This window comes from Arachis duranensis, unplaced genomic scaffold (genome assembly GCF_000817695.3).
Source record: "Arachis duranensis cultivar V14167 unplaced genomic scaffold, aradu.V14167.gnm2.J7QH unplaced_Scaffold_5501, whole genome shotgun sequence".
Taxonomy (NCBI): domain Eukaryota; kingdom Viridiplantae; phylum Streptophyta; class Magnoliopsida; order Fabales; family Fabaceae; genus Arachis; species Arachis duranensis.
The window spans coordinates 835,675-851,543 of NW_026264955.1; the positions used below are offsets into that span (position 1 = coordinate 835,675).

Genomic DNA, 15,869 nt, shown 5'->3' on the forward strand with positions numbered 1-15,869 from the left:
AAAATAAATTCCTAACAACTACTACATGACAGCAAAGAAATTGCATTTTGATTCTGTTGAACTTGCTGAAAGCTACTTTAATTTGTCAATAAATAAAAGAATAAAATAAAACAAACGTCAAACAGTCGTTTTCTAAAAGAAGTTAGGCAAATTAAAGCATATCACATATCTTGCTCAAGAATAATAGAGAGTGAATCGTCTTGTCTATTAATATTTGACTTTTTGTCTGTATCAAGCATGATTTAATTATTTAATGTAGCATTATACAATATATGTAGTTTAATTAATATAATTACTCCCAATATATTACTATATATATTATCACCATGATCATTTTCATTGCATAATGCATGCCACATCTCTTAAATATAAATAATGCAAATTATTTCTTGTTGCTTTCTCACTTTTAACTGATCTTATAATTATTACGGAAATTTGTAAGGTTTTGCATTGATTGGTAACTTCCATATTAATAAATAATAAGCTAACAGGGTCCATAGAGGTAAATTCTCATATATTTATCGATTAAAAATGAATGATTAATTTTTAATCTCGTCTGAATTTATTTTTTGATGAATAAAGAACTGATCTTAAAAATCTATAAAACCTATATAAAAATTGAATTTAAGATATCGTGTTTAGCAAGACAAGTAATTATTATTTGTGTTAGGCTTCATGGTTATTAATAAGGTAATAATAACTACAAAATCTTTTTTCAGCGTTTGATGTTATCCAACAGCTTGCTAAATTCTTTTTAGAATAAAGAATATATGTAATATAAAATTTTCATCTCTAATTTATCATAAATAAATATATTGTTAAGAGATTAAAACATAATAATAAGTATGTATCTATCGCAGTAGATTTTTTCAAAAGGCAAGCTTAAATCATGAGGAAATTAAAGGTGATATCAAGAGTGCATACACGCTAATTAAGATCACCATTTTAGATGGAATTACAAAGTACACCTAATTATATATGTATTATTCATAGAAATAATAATTGATTAGCATGAGAAAAGTGAAAGTAATTAAATGGAGGAGAATTATCCTTGTGCATAACAAAAGAAAAAGAACATAAAAGAGAAGGGAGCACATCTACCAAACATCATTCACACGTATGAATTTGGTTTTACTTCAGATGTAATCTTCACATAATGATTCATAGTTACTCTTAATTATTATGAGCAAGGAAAAAGGGAAAGAAATTTATCAAGAAAACACACATGCAGCATAGCCCACTGGAAAATGCAAGCCACTTAATAAGGACAGGCAGTAATAATTATGAGAAATGAAGACCGAAAAAGTAAAGAGAAAAAGGAAAAAGAAGAAAAAAAAAAGAAAAAAAAATAATGTCAAACCGCTTTGGTAGGTTCACATCACATACTAGTTTGTGGTGGTGTGGAGTGTGGACCATCCCTATATGGCTCTTCTGTTATCAACTTTCAACTCTCACCCACACCCGCTTCACTAAATTTAACTTTCTTTCTGATTTTTCTTCTCCACTTTTTTTACATCACTTTATTTAATTGATTAACTTAATTAGTTATATATTTAATTTTATATATATTATAATGTGACTAATTGTCTTTATATGAAAATTGAAACGTTAAATATTTTAATATATTTTATTAAATTACTTAATATAATATTTATTAACATCTTAATTATCGTTTTTATGTAAAGATATTTTCATATAAATAACTGTTAAAATATAATCAATATACTGATTTTGACAATTATATAAATATATGAGAGATAAATATTCTTATATAAGAAAATAATAATGTTTGACAATAAAAAATATTTCAAATAATTTAAAATTATTTTATTTAATATTTATTAATTATTACTTAAATAATTATATATAAAATTATAAATATTATATTAAATAAGATAATTTTAATTATTGTGTCCGAAAAAGCAGGGGCAAATTAAAAAGGGTAGTTAATTGGAGAAAAGGATTAAAGGAGTGAGATTAGGCGAAGGAGGAAATGGTAATTACAAAGGAGACCGTATCTGCTGTGTGGGCGTGTGTGTGTACATACACAAACGCATATAAATGCATATAGTTTATGGTGAGATAGATAAGAGAGATTGAGAAAAGAAGAGAGAAGAGAAGAATCAAAGGAAAGAAAGGATAATGAAGGCAACAGTAAGGTACTTAGCTGGAATAGCAGGGCCAAGTGGTTTTGGCTCTAACTCTACCGCTGAACAAGTCACTCTTCAACATCATTCTTCCTCTTGCAATCTAACAGCTCTCATCACTGGTAATTATATATAATCAAATCTTGCATTCTATCATATCATCTTTATACATGCAAACCCATATTATTATTTTTTTTCTCTAGCTATATGTATAGTTTAAGAATCAATAAGTTTAGTTCAATTTGCATGATGAAAATAGTGGTTTTGATGAAAATTTCTTTCTTGATCTTGAAGGTGGGGGTGTACATAGTTTAATTTAGTGCAGAGATTTTGTTTGGCACGTGCACTTAATGTGGTGGTGTTTCTTTTTGGCTTCATCAATATGTGCTTGTCTCTTTTGTACATTCTTCTCTTCTTTTATTGGTTCAGACAATATCACGCATTCAATCTACGTACAAAACAAAAATCATTAATATTATTATTACTTTCTCATCCTTCAAATTGTTCACTACTCAATCACACTAAATTAAACTATTCAATTCCCTACTATCATTTATATATTGATTTACTCTTAATTAAATAAGAATTGATAAAGCCCAAGATCATTGTGTATTAATATAATAATAATAATTAATTAATTGAAGGAGCAAGTTCTGGAATTGGAGCTGAAACAGCAAGGGTGTTAGCAAAGAGAGGAGTGAAAGTAGTTATTGCAGCGAGAGACTTAAAGAAAGCAAAAGATGTGATAGAGAATATTCGAAAAGAGACACCAAATGCTGAGGTTATTCTATTGGAGATTGATCTTAGCTCCTTTGCTTCTATTCAGAGATTTTGTTCCGAGTTCTTAGCTTTGGAACTCCCCCTCAATATTCTCATGTATGTAATGTTCTCTCTCTTTTTTTTTCGTGTTCCTCCCTATTAAAATTCTATATTCAGGATGAAATGAATTTTGTTTTGCAGAAATAATGCAGGAATATTCTCTCCAAATCTTGAGTTCTCTGAAGATAAATTTGAAATGACATTTGCTACAAATTACTTAGGTACATTTTTCAATATGTATATATAATTGCATCCTTCAATGACCGGGTATACTAAAAAATAGAGATACACTAATATGCTCAATTAATAATATTTTCTTAAAATTTGCAAGACTCAAATTAAGTAAACGCGGTAAGGATCTTAGTCCCAACTCCACCCAAAAAAAAAAAAGAATATGGATTTGCATAAGCAAAAGAAGTGTATTGACTAATAACAAATTTTTAAATACAATTCAGATTCTTGTGAGATTAGTTATTGGTCTGTAGAATTAGAAAATACTAATTGACAAACAAAGAAAACAAACTTATAAAAAATTAATTTTTTGAATGATTATTTTCCAATACACTTAATTAGTGATTGTAAGAGTTTTCTATTGTCAAACTGCTATGGTATAATTTATTTCATATAAAGAACATATTTAACAAAATTGTGCTATTGTATTTTACGAAGTAATGTATTTAATTATTTTGTAAAATGGGCTATCAAATATCCTTGTTATTAGTCAATCTAATCTCCTATCTTCATTAATAATCAGTAGACACTTCTTAATTAGCTGAGAAAAGTTGATATCATATGAGGAAAAATGACAAGCAACATCTAACATGGTTATATGCTTAAAGCCTTCTAAAATAAGAAAAGGAGCAATATAGTCAACAATCCTTTTTTATGCAGGACCACCATTTTATGATGGGGCAAGCTTTGACAATACTTTAGCCTTCATTTTTAATAAACAAATATATCAATCACCGAGCAAGAGCATGCGCCATTTTTTGATTGATTCCAAGACGAAAGCAAACTATATGGCCCATTCCTATAATGTAATACCTCTATTGATGATGTTTTGTTGTTCTTCTTATCTGAACCAAAGAATCGAAGATTGACCAACAAAAAGAGACGGGGAAAAGAAAAATAAAGAACAAACAGAAAAGGAGACATGATTAGAGGACACAACAAATAAAATACAACAAAATTCAAGATGGACCGTAAAGAAAAAGTAAAAGTCACATAATTCATTTGTTTACTATTTTCCAACTTTAATTGCAGGACATTTTTTGTTAACGAAGATGCTATTAGAGAAATTGATAGATACAGCAAAGAAGACAGGCATTGAAGGAAGAATAATAAACGTTTCCTCTGTCATCCATAGCTGGGTGAACAGAGGCTGTTTTCGCTTCAATGACATGCTCGCCGGAAAAAAGTACCACCATCACTTGCTTCTTATTTGCTAATTTTTCAGAATCATGGATATTAACCATTCTAATTCTCTTCCCCATAACAAATGCAGCTATAATGGCACACGCGCATATGCTCAGTCAAAATTGGCCAGCATTCTACATGTGAAGGAAATGGCTAGACAGCTCAAGGTTAGAATGACATCATAATAACACCTAAACTCTGCTTCTTGCACTTCTATTTTGTGGTGAATGTTGATCATTATGCTACAAAAGTTAAAACTTTGCATGTCCCATTTAAATATTCTTGGAATTTGTGTGACGATGCAGGCACGGAATGCTAGAGTAACTATCAATGCAGTTCATCCAGGAATCGTGAAGACTGGGATTATTAGAGCTCACAAGGGCTTAATTACGGGTAAGAACAAACGCTAATTATTTTGGCATCGGTATAGTTGTTTCACACTTTGATCTAGTTACTCAACGTTCACATAACTTCCTTGCAGATTCCATATTTTTCATCGCATCCAAATTACTCAAATCAAAATCACAGGGTGCGGCAACCACATGTTATGTTGCTCTAAGTCCCCAAGCAGAAGGAGTGAGTGGGAAATATTTCACAGATTGCAATGAATGTAACTGCTCAAGTCTTGCAAGCAATGAATTCGAAGCACGAAAGCTATGGAACAACACACATGCCTTGCTTCACAAGCGACTCCGTCAAGCAGCAACTTGAAGTAATTGTTCACCCTTTCTCTGGACCTAGTAGCCTGGAGTCTACACATCATGTATAGCAGCCATTAGAGAGCTTTCAAAGGCAGCCAAAAAGACATCACAATGAAGGCGCTTTAGAATAATATAATCCCCTTCTGTATGTAGCTCTACAATCATTCATTGTACAAATAAAATAGAACAGAACATAAATCCTGTCCCACTCAGTATAAATAAAATGATAGTTGACCTACTCAAATATGGGAATGTAGGCTACACTACACTATAATCAATAAATATTATCACTCAAGTCTCAAGGAGAGGTAATGTTCATTGTTGGTGATACAATGACAGCACCTTGAATATTTCTAATCGATGATTTTAAGATAATAATAAAGGGCTCCGATGTAGAATGTTCTTCCAAATTTGGTTTTTAAGGATGCACACACGAGTGCAGCCGTTTCAAGAATAGAGTACACTTTTTGTGTCTCGCAATCATAATCACTAGGTCTCACATGGTAATTTTAGAGCAACTTTCACACGCAAAAGCTTGATACATAATGGTTAACAAAAAGGAAATTCACACAAAAGGGTAGCAAAAAAGAAAACAAACAAAATAACCATAGAGATCTAACCTAATACAATGCTTCATTTACAAGGCCAATACAAGATATTGGTACCGTCACGACTGATATCAAGAGAGGGAGAGGGGGATAAGAAAAGCGATTTCCACAGAAGGAACACGGCTTTTCAGAAAAGCTACATTAACTTTCCTACTTCTCAATATATAATAAGATACAATACCCATTTTCTGGAGATCTCTGATCTACTATATACAGACATCGAGAAGGTAAATAAGTCTGAATGTCAATCTGTTAGCTCTTAGCAGCGTTAACCATAACTCATAAGTCATGCCTATAAAAGGACTTCAGCAAACTCAGCATGCATCACAAAATGAGGAGGCAAGCATCCTCCATATTCATTTTATGGCCAGCATATACGGATATACCACAACATTAACTGACATATTCAGAGAAGTCCAGCCCCCCAATTCTCTCCCTCTCTCCAATTTTACCCCAGGATAGGTGGGGAATGGGAGGGGATGCAACATTGCCGAACTGAAGAATGGTAAAGATATAACCTCAAACACATTGCGGCAGCATGTGTCTACATGCTTGCAATTAACAATATGAATTTCTGAAGACTTCTTTTCTGTGCTGGGAAATCACCTTTGTTGAGAAGAGTTATGTTCATACCTTGATCCACCAGATAAAAACCAAGCCTAATAACACAAGAGGCCTACCATTAAAGGTAGACTTCATTATAAACCTGACCTCTTTAAGGAGGTCGGACACTAACAGAAAGGTCCATCTCCACTGGACTCAACAAAGTAACTGCATCTAGAAATCTCTCCTACTATCTCTACCTCATCTAGAAGGTAGATCCCAACAAACTCTCAAAATAAAGGGAACGCTTATCCATCGGAAAAGATAAAACTACTCCAACAAAGGTTGTTATCAACTCTACTATAAATACCTGACACTCTCCAGGTATAAGACACGTTCTAATCTACTAAAAATATGCCTAAAGCCCTTGCTAACTTAAGCATCGGAGTTTCTTGCAGGTACCACCCCCACCTCCTCATGAGGAATTCGGACAAGCGGTACCTTACTACCAAAGAGGTCGGACGCTACCATATGAAGGGATCTGGACCTCACGTTCAGGCACAAATCAATGTTTCAGGTAACCTTCGGAACAACTTATATTTACATTTTAGTTATAATCTACTGGATTGTTACTTTTCATTTTGAATTTTCTTATATTAAAACAAAAAAAATGAAAATGAAAATACTAAACTAGTTTATGTTTCCTATTTTAGGCCATTGAATATGAAAACAGAGTCATAGTCATAGTCATACTGCTCTACTTTAATCAGATTGAAATTTGTTCAATGTGGACCATTTTACCTACTTTTCCATTGATAAATGAATCAAATATACAACAACTATAATACTTTATCCCACTAGGTAGAATTGCCTATATGGATCAAGCGATGTCATGTCCAATAATTTATTATGCAAAAGAAATTTTTGAAAATTGTTACAAACACAACTAATTGCATTATACCTTCAAACGAGAAGGCATTGATGCAGAACCAGGAGATAGAATTCCATTGGGGCGGGAACCTTCTTCCGTTCTCCGTTTCCATTTAAAAAATTGCCCCCATTTCCGCTCCATCTCCGTCACGAGTTTGCATTTATTTTTTCCTTTAGGAGAAGCGATACTCATGGGTATCCGTAGATATTAAACTTTTTTTTTTAAAAAAAGCTCAATCATTATTGTTGAGTTTAAAGAACTAAACATTATTGAGGTATTTATTTGTATGATTGTATTGTGTTTGTGTGCATGAAATTAATTAGTTCACATTGGCCTAAAAAGCATGAAAAACAAGCCCATATTGCATCTGGCCCAATATGATTGAAACAAAGCACTCATATCATATGATGAATGGCTATAAAAGTAAGCAATCTGAATAAGGAGGAAGATAAGTAAAGAAATATGGCCCAATATCAAGTTCACCTTGAATAAAAACCATCACAAATATTTTCATCAGAAATAAAAAGAATGTTTCAGGGATCAAAGAAAGAAATAAGCCCAAGAATATAAACAAGACCATATCCATAACCTAAGCCTAAACGGTGGTCTACACTCATATCCATTCATTCACCGTAGTTGCTAGGTAACTCAATTTCAATTGAACCTCTTCACATTCAATGAAAGCCAAAGTCTCTCTTCTCTTTTCTTTCACATCACTGATGACTGCGTATCATATTAGGTTTTTCTATACTTTTTCAATACAAGAAATAAATGATTATTGCTTAATTATTGAGTATTTTAGTGCTTAAATAGTATATTGCTTTCATCTTTTGATTTGATAAATTTAGTAGGAAATAAGTAGAAAAAGAAGCAAAAAGCACAAATTAAGCTCAAAAGGAAAAAAGAGGAATTTTGGGGCACAATTTGAAGTTTGAGCACGCTTTGGAACCTTAGCGCTCCGTTTCTTTCTCTAAGAGCGCTACGTTCTTCTACATAGCACCATACATGACCAAGAGCGCTCTTAGACAAGAGTGCTACATTCTTCACCAAGAGCGCATACGATAATGGAGTGGAAAAATTTGGTTGGTGATGCGTATGCGTGGGCGATGCGTACGCGTCGGTGTGACATTCCTGAAGGAGCATGCGAACGCGTGGGTGGAGCGGCAGTGTGGATGTGACATTTTGAAATCCATGCGTACGCATGGGTGATGCGTACGCGTGGGAGAGCGCTCTTGGTACGAGCGCTACGCTCTCAAGGAGAGCACTGCAAAGGATGCTTACGCATGGGTGACGCGTATGCGTCGATGTGCCAAATTGCTGAACCACACGTATACGTGGGGTATGCATACGCGTGGGTGCCCGAGCGCTACGCTATCCTAAAAAACGCTGCGTTCTCTTGGGAGCAGAATTTTGGCTTGATTAATTTCATTCCAAGCCCAGTTAAACAAGCAAGCAAGCCCATTCATATCACTCAATCAAGGCCACAAGAATCATCTAGATTTAATTTTGATTTGACTGTAATTTATTTTTAATTTCATTTAAATTTATAATTTAGGAAAGCCTATATAAAGGCATTAGTTTCATAGAAGAAAAAAGGAGCTCTCATAAGGCTTGGGTAGTAGGAGTAGGAGTAGAGGCTGGAGGATTAGAGACTCCAGAGCTCTCTTGGAGGATTAGAGACTTCAGAAATCTTAGCTTAGAATTTCTTTTTTTTTTCTGCACTTTTACATTTTAGTTGTATTTGAATTGAATTTAGTTTAGTTTATGCAATTTCAATTTCTTACACCTCTCATCTGCAAATTTCCTTCCTGTATTGGTATTGAGATTGATTTACTGTCATGCACTTTAAATTTCTTGCAAGTGTTCTTAGAGCAATGATCGATTGAACCCCACTTCATTAGGGGAGGAGCTCTATTATAATTCACATGATTGAATGAACTTCTTCTTCTTCTCAATCCACTTGGGTAGCTATAGGGTATCCTCTATTTTGATTGAGATTCATTCACTCTGGAAGGGGGTTTGAATCTGTTGAATGCTTGTGTGAGCCTCAGAAGGGGAATCATGGGCATTAGAATTGGGGCTCTATCCTTCACAATTCCCTTGACCAACACCATTCGGAAGGAATTGAGGTCTTGAGAATTTGTATGGCTTATGGATGAGAGAACATGCTTAACATCTTCTCATGACAATTGGATCAAGGAATTAGCAAGATTGATTGTGATTAGAGAGATTGGGTTGCCAAGGAATTGGAATCCAATCACTTACAATCTGGCATAGATCTACTCATATGATTGAGAAAGAAGTTGAGACCCATTTGATTCATGATGGATTATGATATCTCCAATCCCTAATGAATCTTTCTTTCTGTTGATCTTCATTTTAATTGCCTTTGAATTTACTACTTCCTTTAATTTCCCAGCACCCAATCCCTATTTACATTTCCTGCAATTTATTTTTCATTCAATTTAAGTTTCTTTCCATTTTACTTTTAGCACTTTACATTTCTTGCAATTTATATTCTGTCAAGTCAATTTCACTCAATTCACCAACTGGTAGTTTAACTAGACTAATCACCTCATTAAAGTTGCTTGATCCACCAATCCCTGTGGGATCGACCTCACTCTGGTGAGTTTTACTACTTGATGCGACCCGGTACACTTGCCAGTTAATTTGTGCAGAAATCTAAATTTTCCGTCTTCAATCACCGACGTGAACTCTGAAAAAAGAAAGAAAAAAAGGGAAGCTCTGTGCTAGGGCACAATTGAAGAACAAAAAGAAAAATTCTAAATCCAAGCAAAATAAGAGAAGGTGAAAGAGGCTAGGGCAAAAGGAAAAATCTCATCAAGAAGAAAATCACAAAAAGGAGATTTTCCCATTTATATTTCACCAAGGATTATTGAAGAAATTAAGTGGGTCACAAGCACCATTTTGGAAAATATGAAGAAGGTGAAGTCAATGGTGCTCTTCTTGGAATCTACGGTCGAGAAAAAAACTTGGAGCCAAAGCAAGAACACACGGCTCAGATTCAAGATTCTTGAAGAAAAAGGTTGAAAGAGAAGATTGAAGGTATTGTTGCATGTTACTACTTCTACCCTCTCTCTTCTCTATGAATGCCGCTGCTGCATCTGTGTATTGGGAGAAGAGAACCAACATGTGCTGAAGAAGGTTTTAAGCCCTGGAAGCTTCACTCCTCTATAATAGGGGGTGAACAACCAATGATTGCGGCAAAGAGAGAGAGCACACGTTCGGGTTCCCATAGCTCTTTGAGCTGTTTATTCTTCTCCTTCATGGTTTTTATTTTGTATTTCTTTTACTCATTTTAGTCTATCTGAGTCTCATTAAAAAAGGCAAACATGGTGAGGTTTGTAAGAAGAAACCAATGAGAGAAAAAAGGCAGTGAGCTAGACTTGGAGAAAAAGCCATAGTTATCTAAAAAATTCTTTATATGTATTTATGTTTTGTTGTCATGATTATGAGGGGATTCCCTTGCAAGTTGGGTTAGCATTTTGCTATTGAAAGCTAGGTTGAGTCCTAGTCAAGTTCATTTTGGGTTAGAAACTGGACTTGTCCCAGATAGGATTGGGTAGATCCTAGGGAGTATTGGTGAATGTAATTCTATTGAAAGATTTCGAAATTCTGGCATTGGTTTGATGGAGGCTGGATGTAGGCTACATTGCACTGGGTAGCCGAACAAGGATACATCTGTGTCTCATTCTCTATTTTCTGATCTATTCTGGTTATGCACTATAGGAGACAAAACAGAAGTATCTACTACCGCGTTAAGAGACAAAACCTTAATGCATCATGTTTTCTACTTAAAGTATCTCTACTGAACTCAAGGTTGAAAGCTAAAAACAGAAGTATCTACTACCGCGTTAAGAGACAAAACCTTAATGCATCATGTTTTCTACTTAAAGTATCTCTACTGAACTCAAGGTTGAAAGCTAAAAAAAGAAGGCTAAGATTCAACCCCCTTCTCTTAGCCACTGATAACCATCAATTGGTATCAGAGCTTGGTCTCAAAGAGATCAAGCTTCACAGCTTGGAGCAAAGATCTTGATGGTGAACAACATGGGTTCCAACACAGTGGCTTATACTCTGTTAGAAGGATAGTCCAACAACAGACCCCATTCTTCAATGGAAAAAACTACAACTATTGAAAAGAAAAAAATGAAGATCTTTGTTCAGTCAGTGGATTACAACCTATAGAAGATAATAATAAATGGTCCTCAAATCCGTATAAAAATTGGTGCTGATTATGTTGTCACTCACAAAGCTAAAACAGGATAGAATGAAGATGACAAAAAAGGGCAGAACTAAATGCTAAGGCTGTCAACATGATGAACTGTGCAATCAGCTTCGAGAAAAACCAGAAGATTTCAAGATACAAAATAGCAAAAGAAATCTGGGATAAGCTCCAAGTCACACATGAGAGCACTGGTGTGCGAATCCCCACGCTTCGTACAACTGAACCTGCAAGTACACTGGGTCAGCCAAGTAATACCTGAGTAAGTCAGTGTCGATCCCACGAGGATTGTGTTTTGAAGCATGCTATGGTTATCTTGCAGATCTTAGTCAGGCGAATCAAGAGGTTGTTGGTTTTGTTTAAAGGCAGTTTGATTATTAAAAAGTAAATAAGGAGAAAGGGTAATCAGAACTCAGAAGTAGTGTAAACTATAATAGGCATGTGGTTAAGGCTTGGAGATGCTTTGTCCTTCTGGATTAACTCTGGTATTACTGTCTTCTTCAATTGTGAATGATTTCTTCTATGGCAGGCTGTATGTGATTGACGCTGGTTTGAGCAGCCGCCAATACTTATCTAGATCTGAACCCTAGGATTAGTGCGGATCCATTCTAATTGAGGGTGAAGCTCCTACAGTTCATTTTCCTTGGTAATCCTACTCAAAACGCTCCAGACAAGGTCGAATCTTCCGAATCGAAGGATGCTTCACCTTGGGTTCTAGCCTCTACCACAGAGACCCTAATCTCCCCGTAAATCGGTTGAACTGGTATCTCGAGAAGTCCCCAACGAAGTCATGGCTTAGCCGTCTAAGAGATGTATAATCAAGCCGGTGGTTCATCATTATCCGATAAAAGATGCACTCTGAACCCATGTAGAATGTCATAACCTTATGCCAGTTCAACGCATTCATATTGATGAAGAACGAAAATACATCTTAGAATAGAGAATCGAACACAGATTAAAGAGAAACAGTATATTGATAGAAAATTCAGAGATAAATGAAAATATGGTGAAAAGGTTGTAGAAGATGTACGAATAACATAAATCTAATCCCTTAAATACTAAACTGATGACTAGTAAGGGTAAAACAGTCTTTTAGTGCTAAAATTCACTTCTAGGGCCCACTTGGTGAGTGTTTGGGCTGAGCTTTGATTAGATCCACGTGCTATGAAGCCTCTAGAGCATTGAACGCTGGCTAGGGGTCCTCTTTGGGCGTTTGGACGCTGGTCTCTTCTCTTTGGACGTTGGACGCCTAATAGGTGACAGGAGGCTGGCGTTGGACACCAGTTTTGGGCCTTCTAATATGAAGAAAAGTATAAACTATTACCCATTGCGATCAGATCTAGATAGCATCTGCAGTGCTTTCTCTGTCTCTGAATCAGACTTTTGCTCCAACTCCTCAATTTCAGTCAGAAAATACCTAAAATTACACAAAAACACAAAAACTCAAAGAAGAATCCAAAAAATGTGAATTTAACACAAAAACCTATGAAAACTTAATAAAAACTAGACAAAACATACTAAAAACTCTATGAAAATGATGCCAAAAAGCGTATAAAATATTCGCTCATCACAACACCAAACTTAAACTGTTGCTTGTCCCCAAGTGATGCGTGACCATCTTTCCTATCTTTTCCTAGTGAATTTACATTTAAATTGTTGAGTTTAATCAAGAATTAATTATCTTTTAGCCACTATGGATGCTACTTTGAGTTTTGTGCAATTCTGTTTATTTCAGGTAGCATTCGGCTCGATTTGATGGAGTTTCTGCAGCACAAGAATTAAAGAAGATGACAGCGAGGAGCGACACGTGCGCGTCAGGCTTTCCATGGTGACGCGTGCGCATACTTGACGCGTACGCATGAAAAGGATATTTGCGCAGCGACGCGTGCGCGTACTTGACACGTACGCGTGACATGTGCCACGTGCAAAAAACACAGAAACCGCTGTGGGTGATTTCTGGGCCCCATTTTATCACTCAAGTAAGGCGCAGCTCTTTGCTAAGTTAGGGGCGGATCCAGTGAAGCCACGTGGTCCCCACGTTACAAGGCGCAAATTATTTAATCAATTCTGATTCAAATTTAAATTTTAAAATAGGAAAAAGATATTATTTTAATTTTAGAAATTAGATTTTAAATTAATTAGGATTAGTTATAAAAAGGAGAAACTTTTCTTCTAGTCAGGGGGAGTCCCAACATTAGTTAACTTTTTATTCCACCTCAGCCCAATTTACAATCCTAGTTTTCTTCTCTGAATCATAAGCAACTAAACCTCCACTGTTAAGGTTAGGAGCTCTGTCTATTGTATGGATTGATACTATTATTTTTCTATTTTAATTCATGTTTTGATTTATATTTCAAGAATTGTTTTTGTTCTTTATCTTATGAATTTGGGTGGAATGGAAGTATGACCCTCTTTCTAATTGAGTTCTTGTATAACTTGGAAAAGCTCTTTACTTGAACAACAGCATGAAAACAATTTCTCCTAAATTCTAATTATTTGGACTTAACGGGATACGTGACATATAATCCTCTTATATTTGGGTAATTAGGATTTTTGTGGCATATAAACTGGAATTTGATCTTTACCCTCTAATTGGAATTAATTCACCAAGGAATTGGCGATTAATTAAAGTTAGAGGAGACTAGGAAGGTCTAAAGAATTAGGGTCTAGTCACATATAGTTTGCCATGAATTAAATCTTGCATGATTAAAATAAATTAATAAGAAAAGTCAATCCGAAAAATAGATAACTCTGAAGCCTTAACTGCCTTCTCCCATATTTTATTCCCAACTTATTTACTGCCTGTCTTCAAACTCTGAATTTACTGTTTAATGCTCTTTGAATACCAAAACACTCTTTTTGCTTGCCTAACTAAGTAAATCATTTAACCATTGTTGCTTTGTCCATCAATTCTCGTGGGATCGACCCTCACTTACCTGAGGTATTACTTGGTACGACCCGGTGCACTTGCCGGTTAGTTTGTGGATTATAAATTCTGCATCACCAAGAAACTAAAAACACAGTAGGATAAAAAAAAGAAGATTAAGTTACAATAAATTTTTAAGTTTCCAATGAAGCTCAGATACAATTTAGATGAGCGGGATTTAGTAGCTTTTTGCTTCTGAATAGTTTTGGCATCTCACTATCCATTGAAACTCAGAATGGTTGGTCTCTTTAGGAACTTAGAATCCAGATGATTTTACTGACTCTCTTAGTTCAGTTCTTTTTTATTCTTAAACAGAGCTTTCAGAGTCTTGGCCGTGACCCTATGCACTTTGTTTTTCAGTATTACCACCGGATACATAAATGCCACAGACACTTTAACTGGATGAACGCTTTAGGATTGTGATTCAGCTTTCCTAGAATCCCAAGATAGAGGTGTCCAGAGTTCTTAAGCACACTCTTTTTTCCTTTGGATCGTGACTTTAACCACTCAGCCTCAAGCTTTTTGCATGACACCTTCACGCCACAAGCACATGGTTAGGGACAGCTTGGTTGAGCCGCTTAGGCCAGGATTTTATTCCTTTAGGCCCTCCTATCCATTGATACTCAAAGCCTTGGATCCTTTTATCCTTGCCTTTTAGTTTAAAGGGTTATTGGCTTTTTCAATCTGCCCTCCTTTTCCTGCATTTTTGGGCAGTAATGGATTTTTCTCTTTATTTATTTATTTATTTTTTCGCCATTTTTTCTTTCTTTTTCACATGCATTAATTTTTTTTATTTTGCAACATGGTTTTTCTTTTTCTTTTTGCTGTTTTTTCTTGATTCAAGAATTAATTTTTGGATTTTTCAGATTACCAATAATACTTTTCCTTTTTCATCATTCTTTCAAGAGCCAACATTCTAAAATTCCAACTTTAAATCTGCACTGTTTATTCATACATTCAGAAAACAAAAGCAATGCCACCAAATCAAGATAATTAAACTATTCTTATTATAAACTTGAAATTCATGTTTCTCTCAATTTTTTTCAATTAAAATTTTCTTTTTAAGCAGTGAGTGATATACGGAATATTTTACAACTTTAAGACATCAATGCAAATGATCATGCAATGAGAACAAGAGAACTGATACTACAACATAACAGAAAATAGAAAAATACAAAAGAAGAGGAGAAAAAAAGAACGAATCCACCTTTAATGGTGGCGGCTAGTGCTCCTCTTTGAGGATCCAATGTGGTGCTTGATCTCTTCAATGTTACTCTTTTGTCTTTGTTACTCTTCCCTCATAGCCCTTTGAACTTCTCTAATGGATCTTTGGTCTTCCCTTATTTCATTGAGGATGGTGGAATGCTCTTGATGCTCCACGCTCAATTTCTCCATGTTAGTGCTTAGTTCTCCAAGAGAAGTCTGCCATTGATCCCAATAGCTTTGAGGAGGAAAATGCATCCCTTGAGGCATCTCAAGGATCTCCTGCTGAGGTGGCTGCACAGGCTTTTGTGCATGCTCTCTAGTTTACT

General features: G+C 35.0%; 1 protein-coding gene across 1 annotated transcript; it reads left to right on the forward strand.

Moving 5' to 3' along the window:
• The first annotated feature begins 2,096 nt into the window (after positions 1–2,096).
• LOC107494885 (short-chain dehydrogenase TIC 32 B, chloroplastic) lies at positions 2,097–5,371 on the forward strand. Its single transcript, XM_016115926.3, has 7 exons — positions 2,097–2,269; positions 2,792–3,023; positions 3,108–3,187; positions 4,230–4,383; positions 4,471–4,549; positions 4,688–4,775; positions 4,864–5,371. Exons 1-7 carry the CDS (start codon positions 2,143–2,145, stop codon positions 5,091–5,093), a joined length of 990 nt encoding a protein of 329 aa, XP_015971412.1. The 5' UTR covers positions 2,097–2,142; the 3' UTR covers positions 5,094–5,371.
• Positions 5,372–15,869: the final 10,498 nt, after the last annotated feature.